Source organism: Pygocentrus nattereri, chromosome 2 (genome assembly GCF_015220715.1).
Source record: "Pygocentrus nattereri isolate fPygNat1 chromosome 2, fPygNat1.pri, whole genome shotgun sequence".
NCBI lineage: Eukaryota > Metazoa > Chordata > Actinopteri > Characiformes > Serrasalmidae > Pygocentrus > Pygocentrus nattereri.
The window spans coordinates 47,230,960-47,243,172 of NC_051212.1; the positions used below are offsets into that span (position 1 = coordinate 47,230,960).

General features: G+C 41.2%; 1 protein-coding gene across 1 annotated transcript in view; it reads right to left on the bottom strand.

Annotated features, from left to right (window-relative positions):
- The window catches only part of xpr1b (xenotropic and polytropic retrovirus receptor 1b), a 50,135-nt gene that overhangs the window by 11,712 nt on the left and 26,210 nt on the right, over nt 1-12,213 (bottom strand). Inside the window, exons 3-6 of the mRNA XM_017683069.2 lie at nt 6,727-6,828; nt 5,366-5,586; nt 2,799-2,948; nt 2,570-2,653 (exon numbers count right to left, since the gene is read on the bottom strand). Of these exons, the coding sequence (XP_017538558.1) occupies nt 2,570-2,653; nt 2,799-2,948; nt 5,366-5,586; nt 6,727-6,828 (557 nt within the window). The remainder of the gene's footprint in view (nt 1-2,569; nt 2,654-2,798; nt 2,949-5,365; nt 5,587-6,726; nt 6,829-12,213) is intronic.

Genomic DNA, 12,213 nt, shown 5'->3' on the forward strand with positions numbered 1-12,213 from the left:
AAATCAGTGGCAGGCTGCACTATTTACTGGCATACGCCACTCGAGCCAGCATGTGCAGGTGGCATATTAAGGCCCAATCCCATTTTACCCCTCGCTCCTACCACTTATCCCTTAGCCCTCCGTTTTGCACATTCACGTCTAGGGGTGGGGTGTCCCGATTTTTGTTGAGATATGACAAAGTGTTAGGGCTACATGACCCTCCAAACAGAGGTTTTTCTCTCTATTTAAATAAATATAGCTATTGTATTATTTTAGTTTACTGTCGTTTCTATGTATTATAGTCCTGTCCTTCATAACAAGCATAAAATAAATAAATAAATACATTTTTAAAAATAATAAAAAGAAATCGCAGTATGAGTAAGAAACTGCCAAATAGCTGACTTCAGCTTCATATCACTGATGAATTAGGGGTAGGCAATACTTACGGTATCTAGGGCTGAATGAATTGGTTAAAATATCTATCTAATTGCAATTTTTCTGACAAATATTGTGTATTAACTGTATACATTGTGATAAGGTCCAGGCATGTTTTTGTCCCAGAACATCAGCATATCCATTTTTTCACAAACATGATATTAGGTTACATTTCCTTGCTTAAAACCTGTCGCTGATAATGCAGGGTATGATTAAAATTGCCACTTCGATACAACAATTCATCTTTCACCCCTAATAGTATTGCTTTTGTGCCGAATCTTCTTGCCTTATTTCAAAATGCACACTGTTCAAGCCAAATCATTTACAATGATTGAGCTCCTGACTGGGAAAATCGCTTCCGATTGTGAAAATTTGTTGCAAGGGATGAATGAGACTTAACATCAGGCAAAAAATCATGTAGTGTACACCCAGCTTAAGAGAGAATGTGTTGCTGCAACAAAAGGGCAATGGATGTTCACGAGATCGTGTTAGAAGCATCACATAAGCTTTTATACACTGCTCAAATAAATTACAGCAACACTTTTTATTCAGTATAGCATCAACTCAGTTCAACTTCTGGGATATTGATCTGGTCAGTTAAGCAGCAGTGGAGGTTGTTAATCAGTTTCAGCTGCTTTGATGTAAATGAAATTAACAACAGGTGCACTAGAGGAGCAATAATAAGATGACCCCCAAAACAGGAATGGATTTATAGGTGGAGGCCACTGACATTTTGTCCCTCCTCATCTTTTCTGCCTGATTTTCCATTAGTTTTACAGTTGGCTTGGGTCAGCGTCACTACTAGTACCATGGTGTGGTACCTGGACCATACAGAGGTTGCAAAGGCAGTCCAACTCCTGCAGCATGGCACACCAATATATGCCATTGCCAGAAGGTTTGCTGTGTCTCCCAGCACAGTCTTAAGAGTATGGAGACAGGCATTTACTCTAGGAGAGCTGGACAAAGCCGTAGAAGGTCCTTAACCCTCAGCAGGACCAGTATCTGCTCCATTGTGCAAGGAGGAACAGAATGAGCACTGCCAGAGCCCTACAAAATGAACTCCAGCAGGCCACTGGTGTGAATGTGTCTGACAAAACAATCAGAAATTCTTCAAAGAGCTTCATGAGGGTGACCTGAGGGCTCAGCGTCCTGTAGTGGGTCCTGTGCTCACTGGCCAGCACCATAGTGCTTGATTGACATTTGCCATAGAACATTGGAATTGGTAGATCTGCCACCGGCGCCCTTTGCTTTTCATGGATGAGAGCAGGTTTCACCTGATGTGACAGACGTGACAGGGTCTGGAGATGCAGTGGAGAATGTTATGCTGCTTGCAACATCATTCAGCATGACTGGGTTGGTGGTCGGTCAGTGATGGTCTGGGGAGGCATACCCCTGGAAGGACGCACAGACCTCTACAGGCTAGACAACGGCATCCTGACTGCTATTAGGTATCAGGATGAAATCCTTGGACTCAATGCCCAGCCTCATGCGGCGAGAGTATGCAGGCAGTTCTTGGAGGATGAAGGAATTGATACCATTGACTGGCTCGCCTGACCTAAATCCAGTAGAACACCTCTGGGACATTATGTTTCGGTCCATCTAATGCCGACAGGTTGACTGTCCCGGAGCTCAGTGATGCCCCGGTCCAGATCTGTGATCCCCAGGACACCATCCATCGCCTCATTAGGAGCATGCCACAACGTCATGGACGCATACAAGCATGTGGAGGCCATACAAACTCCTGAGTACCATTCTGAGTTGCTGCAATGGAATTTCGGCTAAATGGACTAGCCTGCTGCATCAGTTTTTGCTTTGATTTTAGGGGTGTTTTGGAATTCAACCTTCTGTAGGGTGATAATTTTCATTTCCATCAAACGATGTAGCATCCTCTCTTATGTAACACATTACCCAGGCCATATCAGGAAAGATATTCTGCATGGTTTTTCCCCCCAATTGAGATCTAATGTGTTTTCAAAGTGTTCCTTTACTTTTTTTGAGCAGTGTATTTGTGTTGTTGTGTATGGGTGATATTAGCATGCAGTGCTCATGTGTGGCTGCTGAATAACAAACAGACCCAGTTTACAATACAACCATGAGCAGCTGGTGTTGCTTTTTTATTGATGCCTTGACAGGGCTATTTATGAGGATGTCTCACCTGTGCTGCACCCAAAGGAGGCACCCGAAGCCTCTTCATGGCTCTCTGTCGGTCACCCCCCTCCAATTCTGTGGTAACCAGAGCCTAGAATAACGATAATGAGTATTTCCTTCACTTAATTGTTAAAACAGGGCACCACAAATCAAAATATACAGAGAAAACACATTATTTCCTCAGTACAATTGAAACAGCATGAATGATCTTTCCTTCTATTTAAATATATCAGTACCTCAGTCTCAGAGATGAGCTGGGTGATCTTTTTGCAGGTGTAGAATGGTGCAACCTCGACATGGGCCACGCGCCAGTCTGCTCCCCGCGCTGTCTCAAAGATCTTATCATGCTTCTTCAGAATCTTGCGGAACCCGGTGAAGTTCAGATTCTGTAGGAAACAAGGCAGCCCCACTTTACAGACTCCACCACTGCAGTTGATTATATGAGTGAGCAACAGCAAATGAGCCTAAAGACCAGCTCATAGTAGATGCTGGTGAGTAAAAAGAGATCAGTAAGGATCTTTAATGTAAGGTCATACAAAATAAAACAGAACCCAAAATAATGGATAATCCAAAAAAAAAAAAAAAGCGGATTGTTAATAGAAACATTTTCATTTGAGGGGCTCACTTAGGACCCCCTGAGCTATAAGAGACCCAATGACTACGCTGTTTTTCCTTTACACTAATGAACAATATCTTTTGAAGACATCAGTGATAACTTTGCCTCAAAAGGTCCATCTTATGACATTTTTGTGGATTTGTGAACTAAAAAAAGTCAGAAATCATTTCTACACGTCCATTTTCTAAACTCTCTTTAACCCTTAGGATTAAACAGGCTGCTTTGGTTACTATGCCTTTAAGACTGATGTGTAATATGTAAATGAGCTCTCATTGGCTGCCTTATGTAGTGTCTCATTCAAAAAGAAGTCTGAGCTGAAACACTCCTTATAACGTCAGTGTGAAATTTATGTAGGATGACTGTTTTCATGACATCACAAAAACAATGAATTCAAAACTTGGTTTCTATTTATAGACTATATAGGTGGCATGGCTGGTTGCGCTGTCACCTCACAGCAAGGCGGGTCTGGGTTCGAGTCCCCAGCTGGGCGACCACGGTCCTTTCAGTGTTGAGTTTGAATGGGTGTTCTCCGGTTTCCTCCCACGGTCCAAAGACATGCAGTCAGGCCGTTTGGACATGCTAAACTACCCCTAGGTGTGAATGTGTGTGTATGTCTGTCTGCCCTGCGATGGACTGGCGACCTGTCCACGGTGTATCCTGCCTTTCGCTAAATGACAGTTGGCATAGGCTCCAGCTACCCCCATGACCCAGAAGGAGAAGCGGCTTGGAAGGTGTGTGTTTTAATACTTCATCACTGATCAGGCCCAACATCAAACTCTTACTGTTAAAAAGACAATTTTCCATCATACGGCCATTTAAATAGTTTATTTCTCCTTAGTTAACTGCTGTTATATTTGCCACAGCATTTAATTCACTTTTTTTCCCCTGATCAAAAAGAATGAAGTATTCATTCATCCTTACATACAAAATGTCACTGGGGTGGGTGTAGGCTCTAAACTAGGATGCAGCTTAAGGCCCTTAATTATGTAAAAACAGCCCTGTGACCACTTGTACACAACATCTTTAAAGCACCCCTTACACACTTAAGATATATTCTAAAGTTGTCAATTTAAATCTAAATGTTCCATGGAAAAAACCTAAAATTTCCTTTGTTTTTTATATATTTTTATTAAATAAAGAGTTTTAGGTAGTAAGTAAAGACTGTTGCAGTTTCACTCCACAGTTCCTACAGTCTATATATGAAAACTAAGCTGCAAAATGGAAACCAACAAATTCACACATGCCAACAGCAGATAGATAGACAGAACTTTACTGATCCTGAAGGGATACTGCAGTGTTACAGCAGCAAGACATATAATAAAACAAAGAAGTGTTTCAGCCTGGACTGCATTTTAAATATATTGATTTTTATTCAGTTTGTGTCACAAATACCTTTTTAGTCTCACGTCATCGTTTTATTGTTTCTCTGATGAAACAGATCAATAATAAGCACTTACTGGTCGGAACTGAGTTCTGAACAAGCACGCACTCAGAAGAACTCTAATCCCTTTATCAACACAGAAAACCTTGTGCATATTTATGGTGACAAAAACACGGTAGCTTGCAAATACCCCAATTTCTACATACTGAAATGTAAGGCTCATGTGAATGTTTTAATGAAGCAGGTCCGGCTCCAAGCTTATGGGGCTTGTGAGGTTCATTTCTGCTTAAATAAATTGCTAAAATGTAAACAAAGCCATTCAGTGTTTGTTGTGAAATGCTCCGTTTTAAAAAAAGTCACTAAGCCACAACTGTTCACAGTGCTGATGATAGGAACCAGGCGTCTGAAGAATTTAATGCCTCTAAAAGCTGCATCACATAAAATTACTACATGTAGATGGTTATAAATGCACTGTCTGATACTTGGACATTGTTTTAAGATAGTTTTGAGATATAAGCTTTTGGCCTAAAATATATTTTCTCCATCCATTCATGGCACAGAGATACATGCAGTTGCAAGGAAAAACCGTAACCAGAGAAAACTCCACCCCTCCCCTTAACTTCATCACTATTTTATCATTATCGTTAATATTACATATACAAACTCAGAAGATGTGTAGGTTCCCTACAACTCTGTTTACGTATCACTGACTGAACTCCACAGAAAGTTTGAAAAAAATGGTGGAATTCCCCTTTAAGATGTTTTACGCACAGGCCTAAACCTTGCAGCCGCTAAAAGTGCCTGACCTGGTAGTTCTGCAGCAGGATGAGGCTGAGGTAGAACTCGCTGAAGGCCAGCTTCAGGTCTTTGATGTTGCGGTGTTTGCAGCGCTCCTGCTGTGACAGGTGGAAGACGGCGCGGCGGCGGCGGAGACCAGGCGCTCGGCTGCTCTCCCGCTGAGCGTCCAGCGACGACTGCAGCTCATTCTGCAGTGTGGCGAAGCGTCTCTGCGCCTCAGCCAGCTTCTCTATGAGAGAATTAGAAGAATAGCCATCAGAGGGACTAATAAGGAGAGATGGATGGATGCATGACTATAGAAGGCCATGAGGCAGAATATAATGGGCCGAATACCAATATTCCCCTTATCCTAAATTTAGTTGATCAGTCAAAGCATGTGGTGTCTCAAGTTTACTTCTTATTCCTGTTATGAAGCCATTTTTGCAATATAGCCAAGAAGTGAGGAGAGCTGTGAAACCATCATTCTGTATTGAACTATTGTAGTATTACTTATTCAACTGTTTTGGTTAAATTCTTGAAAACACAGAACTGAAAAATCAAATCAGGATCTTTTCTCTGTGGCGTCTAGATATACACAGCCAAGTGAGCTCTCCCATTGGTTAGGACTTCAGGAGCTGAACTGAAGGCCTTACACTCACAGTGGAATTAACAGTCAAGGGTAGAATCCAATGTTGTGAGAAACAACCACCACTTTAGGTGACTATTTTGGTGTGGAACAACTCCAGTGGCATGCGCAGAGCACTGACCTCAACACCTTTGGCATAAACTTCATATTGACACCTATTTGGAATGGGATGCCCAACAAGCTCATACATGTGTGATGGCCAGGTGTCCACATATTTTTGGCCATTTAATGAATTTGAACATGAAATTAAAAGATGTCATTCTTTTTAAATTGACAAATAAAAAAATGGCAGGTAATGATGTCATTATATACATGGAAATACGGTAACTGCAACCTTTTTTTTGTTTGTTTTTTTTTAAATGCACTTATTTTATAGCTTGCAGTTTGCACAGAAAGTGGAAGGCAACATAGATACAGAGTCCCTGCTGAATGACCTTTGGGGTAACACATTCCATTCACTGCCAAAGTATAGCTTTAAAAGCAAGAATGGATAGAAGGATGGGCAGATGGACAAACAGCTACTCCACTCAGACTGAAAGAGTAAGATGATTTGATGGGCTGCATAAAAGTGGTCTTGGCTTATGGCCTGTTCTGGTTTTGGCAGAGTGTCCGAGTGATTTAATGTCTTTTCTTAGTAAGGGACATTTTGTTGTTGTGAAATGGGTGAGGAGTGGGAGAAAATTTAAAAAAACAGCGGTGGAGTGAAAGGGAAGGAAAGATGGCTTAGTGTTTACATTCGCTTACCTGAATAAAAAGTGTTGATTTTGGCCAGCTCCTTCTCGCATGTTTGGAAGAACTTCTCCTCAAACTTGGCATAGTATCTCTTAACAGTGTCTTCATCCGTCACTGGAGGGGGAGAGAGAGAGAGAGAGAGAGAGAGAGAGAGAGAGAGAGAGAGAGAGAGAGAGAGAGAGAAGAATGGATAGGGATAATACAGGATTAAATCTTTTCTCCAACTGACTGAGTTTGTGCACATATTTGCAGGCCTGCCAAGTTGGAACTGGACAGTAAGCAATGTGTCTTTCCCAAAGCGACGGATTGCTGAAAGTAGATGGCCAGGAGTCAGTGTGGAATCCTGCACTGCTTCCACAGTTACAGCGCCAAACAAGGCACTGTGGGAACACTATCAGAGAGAGAATTCTCCAACTGTCTCGGGTATCCCCCCATCATAAAAAAAATTAAAAATCAGTCCGATGTTATTTATGAGCACGTTTGGACAGGAAAAATCAAACTGTTCCCCTAATCTCGAAGGCAGTCTATCAGCCAAGACAGGTTTGGCGTCTTTGCTTGTGCTACAAAAGTATAGACTAAATCCAGGCGGTGCTACTTCAGTTACGTTTGTCCAGTACGAAGTGTGGGTCAAGTATGTGAGGCTGAGTCTTCTTAAGTAGGAAGTGGGTAGCTTGAGCTCAGAATGGTCAAGAGCAATTCATTTCTGTGCTCATGAAAACTGGGAACCACTCTTACTTGCTAACTCTTTATAACTTTATTCTTTCATGAGTTATTTACAAGTTTCTGACCACTTATAAATGTGTTCCAAGTGCTGCCCATTGTGTTGGATTGTCAATGCAACCCTCTTCTCCCACTCTTCACACACTGATAGCAACACCGCAGAAGAAACGCCAGCACAGGCTTCCAGTATCCGTAGTTTCAGGTGCTGCACATCTCATATCTTCACAGCATAGACAATTGCCTTCAGATGACCCCAAAGACAAAAGTCTAAGGGGGTCAGATCGGGAGGCCTTGGGGGCCATTCAACTGTCCCACGACGACCAATCCACTTTGAAAACTGGCACGTTCCCCGAGTTTTTCCAGCAAGATGGTGCACCACCACATTATGGGTGTCAGGTCCGAGCATTCCTAGATGAACAGTTTCCTGGAAAGTGGATTGGTTGGCGTGGGCCAGTTGAATGGCCCCCAAGGTCTCCCGATCTAAAGGTCAAAACATGAACTTCGTCTTCTCTACAGACCAGTTTCCGCTCCCGCCATGTTGAACGTTATAAACTTTCACTATGACGCAAATGAACACGCATTGGAATGTGCTTAAACGTTCCGATAGGGAATGTAATCAGATACAGGCATTTATATGGTTATTATTCTTCTATTTTACAGATTATTTACAGGATTACCTCGTTCAGTCTAATAGAAACTGTATTCTGAATGGAATCAGTCTATTCCGATTGAGGGGAGTACATGGACGTATTCTATTCCGATTAAGCTGTCAATCAGGCTGCATGTGAACATAGCTACTGACAATTAGTCCTGTGTTATAAGATATGCAAGAGATAGAAGAAGTGCAGGCCTCCGAGAGGAGGCCTTCCAGACTTCCTGAGTAGGAATGCTCAGCTGGAGAGGGGCATATTCTTTGGCTACTGCTAGTCGGAAATTCCAAGTTATGATCTTCAGGCAAACAGAAAATTTGAAGAGCGAATGGGAGCTTTTCAATTACACTTGAGGAAAAAGAAAGACGACATACAACAAACCCACCACTGCTCCTCGTTTTACAAAACACTTCAAACTTTCTGGCAGGAATGAAGAGGGATGAGGAAAGAACAAAGGGCAGGAACGTGTCATGAAGCCACTCGAGGAAGTGCTTGCAGCCTAAACTGTTTAGCTTAAAAATCAAGAGAGAAGAACATAAAGTCCTGATGCCTGGCTGGTGTGAGCCGGGCTGTGTTGACTGTAAACAGTATGTTGCCAGAGAGATGTAGGTGAGTGATATTTCCCCGAGGGGACTGGAACGCAGAGGGCAATGACTCGGAGCTCGCGGCTGGACAGCGTCCAGACTGCCAGACGCTGAATCACTGTCTTCAGGAGTGAGTAAGAGTCAGAGACAAAAACACACCAGTCTGTAGCTTCTGGTCTGGGGGGGAAAAAAAAACGACCTGGAACACGTCAATCATTTCGTCTCGAGCATCTACTGTAACTAATGCTGTCTCCAGTTTATGACTTGTCTGTCTATATCAGTGTCTTACATCAACAACGGAGCAAACCCTATCGTTTACAACAGTACAGTCCATCATAGACATTTAGGAGATTAGTATTATTACCATAAATAGACTTGCTTGTATACACCACACCTTGTACTGTACACTCTCACTTTGCACATATTGGAAATATACAGAGCCCAAGTGATAAAGATTTTGTGGGAAATACAGATAATGATACCATTTTTATCCTATTTTACTCTACAATAATATTGATTTAATTCAATTTTACAGTAGTTTTAATTAAACAGTGCTTTACTGACTGATCAGTGTCAGATCACTGTCGGTTCTCAATTCTCACACCTCTTAAACACAAATAAACAGCAGAAACTCACAGTTTTAAATAATATACATACTGTAGCGCCATGGTAGAGCTGTGGTAGAGCTACCCATAACCCCCTATTATTTCCACAATCTCTTATTTTCTTTTTTCATTAGTTCTTCCCTTGTAACTTCTCTTCTCTCTTAAAACAAAGGGGTAGATTTACGACGAGAGAAGCTAAATTACAAACAATCTGCTGACACTTTGTGCTGGTGAGGCAGCCAATACAGCCATTTATATACTATTCCACTGAAACCAAGCGTTTAGCTCATATGTTGTTTATATATAAGTCTGATAAAGCCAGGTAGGGGAATAAATAGGTTTTTTCATTCTTCTGTTTACAGTTCAAACGGACTCATTTTTTTTTCTCTCATTATTCTTTTCTTCCAGATTTACACTTAGCAAGTCAAAATACTGACAAAGTCATCAGAAAAAAGGTATTAATCATCAAGAAGGTGAATAATTAGTTAATATAATTAATAATAAAGAACTATTTTAACATAAGCAATTATGACAAGACATACATACATACAACCCCAATTCCAGTGAAGTTGGGACGTTGTGCAAAACATAAATAAAAACAGAATACAAATGCTTTTCAACCTATATTCAATTGAATACACTACAAAGACACGATATTTAATGTTCAAATGGAAACTTTGTTTTTTGCAAATATTCACTCATTTTGAATTTAGTGTCTGCAACACATTCTAAAGAAGTTGGGACAGGGGCAACAAAAGACTGGGAAAGTTTAGGAATGCTCAAAAGACACCTGTTTGGAATATTCCACAGGTGAACAGGTTAATTGGAAACAGGTGAGTGTCATTGGGTATAAAAAGAGCATCCCTGAAAGGCTCAGTCGTTCACAAGCAAGGATGGTGTGAGGTTCACCACTTTGTGAACAACTGTGTCAGCAAATAGTCCAACAGTTTAAGAACAACTTTTCTCAACATGCAACTGCAAGGAATTTAGGGATTTCATCATCTACAGTCCATAATATCATCAAAAGATTCAGAGAATCTGGAGAAATCTCTGCAAGTAAGCGGCAAGGCAGAAAACCAACATTGAATGCCCGTGACCTTCGATCCCTCAGGTGGCACTGCATTAAAAACCGACATAATTCTGTAACGGATATTCCCACATGGGCTCAGGAACACTTCAGAAAACCACTGTCAGTGAACACAGTTCGTTGCTCCATCTACAAGTGCAAGCTAAAACTCTGCCACACAAAGTGAAAGCCAGATATCAACAACACCCAGAAACGCCGCCGGCTTCTCTGGGCCCGAGCTCATCTGAGATGGACTGACGCAAAGTGGAAAAGTGTCCTGTGGTCTGACGCGTCCACATTTCAAATTGTTGTTGGAAATCATGGACGTCGTGTCCTCCGGGCCAAAGAGGAAAAGGACTGCCCGGATTGTTATCAGTGCAAAGTTCAAAAGCCAGCATCTCTGATGGTGTGGGGGTGTGTTAGTGCCCATGGCATGGGTAACTTGCACATCTGTGAAGGCACCATTAATGCTGAAAGGTACTTACAGGTTTTGGAGCAACATATGCTGGATGGCCAAACAACGTCTTTTTCAGGGACGTCCTGCTTATTTCGGCAAGACAACGCCAAGCTACATTCTGCACGTGTTACAACAACGTGGCTTCGTAGTAAAACAGTGCGAGTACTAGACTGGCCTGCCTGCAGTCCAGACCGTCTCCCATTGAAAACATGTGGCGCATTATGAAGGGCAAAATACGACAACGGAGACCCCGGACTGCTGAGCAACTGAAGTTGTACATCAAGCAAGAATGGGAAAGAATTCCACCAACAAAGCTTCAACAATTAGTGTCCTAAACATGCCCCTGTCCCAACTTCTTTGGAACGTGTTGCAGGCATCAAATTCAAAATGAGTGAATATTTGCAAAAAACAATAAAGTTTATCCATTTGAACATTAAAAATCACGTCTTTGTAGTGTATTCAATTGAATATAGGTTGAAAAGGATTTGCAAATCATCGTATTCTGTTTTTGTTAATGTTTTACACAACGTCCCAACTTCATTGGAATTGGGGTTGTAAAATAAGACATTATTTAAACATAATAAACGCCAGAAATTGGAGAAAACCGATCAACATGTTTATACGTACTTGAGTAATCTTGCTTTACAACCAGCCACAGAACGTGATGTAAACAGAATGTAAATCTCAAACTTCATGACGCAGTTTTTTGTTTGTGTCGTTTCAAAAGTGTTTTACTGAGCATCACAGCAGCGCTGCTCAATTATTTCTGGTACTGCAGTCTGTTTCACGCAGACTGAGAAATCCGAAAGAAATCAGAGTAAAAGTTCACTTGATTACTGAGCTAAAATCCAGCCTCTTCATCAGATTTCTTAATCAGATCTATCTAAGAAATCAGAGTGTGCTGTTTACATGACCATTTGAGTAATCAGATCAACTGAAGAAGGCAGATTATGGTCAGATTACTGAGTGAATGTAAACATACACACTGACATTACCTGACCAATGACAACATGCAGCATGAACTGGTGATGATCCAAGAAGATCTTTGGCTGTAACTTTATTATTTGTTTAACCTCTTATTCTCCAGGGTATATTTTGGTTTTTCCATCTGAATTTTCATGACCAAATCGTAAGGCAAATTATTCAGTAACTGCATGAAATAAACGTAATTTTTTAAAATTACTTTTTTTATAAATATTCCAATAACAGAAAATGTGTTTTATGATCACACATTTGCTATATGCTTACAATTTACTGCTGAAAGCCAAAAATCTCAGACGCTCTTTGTATTATTTTATAATAATCATTTTTCCAGAGCAGATCACTGAAGAGCCACCATCTGTTTATAGTTTATAGCCCAGATTTGTGGAAAAATGGCTCGACTTTCAGTAGAAAAGCTGAGTTCAGCTTCGTTTAT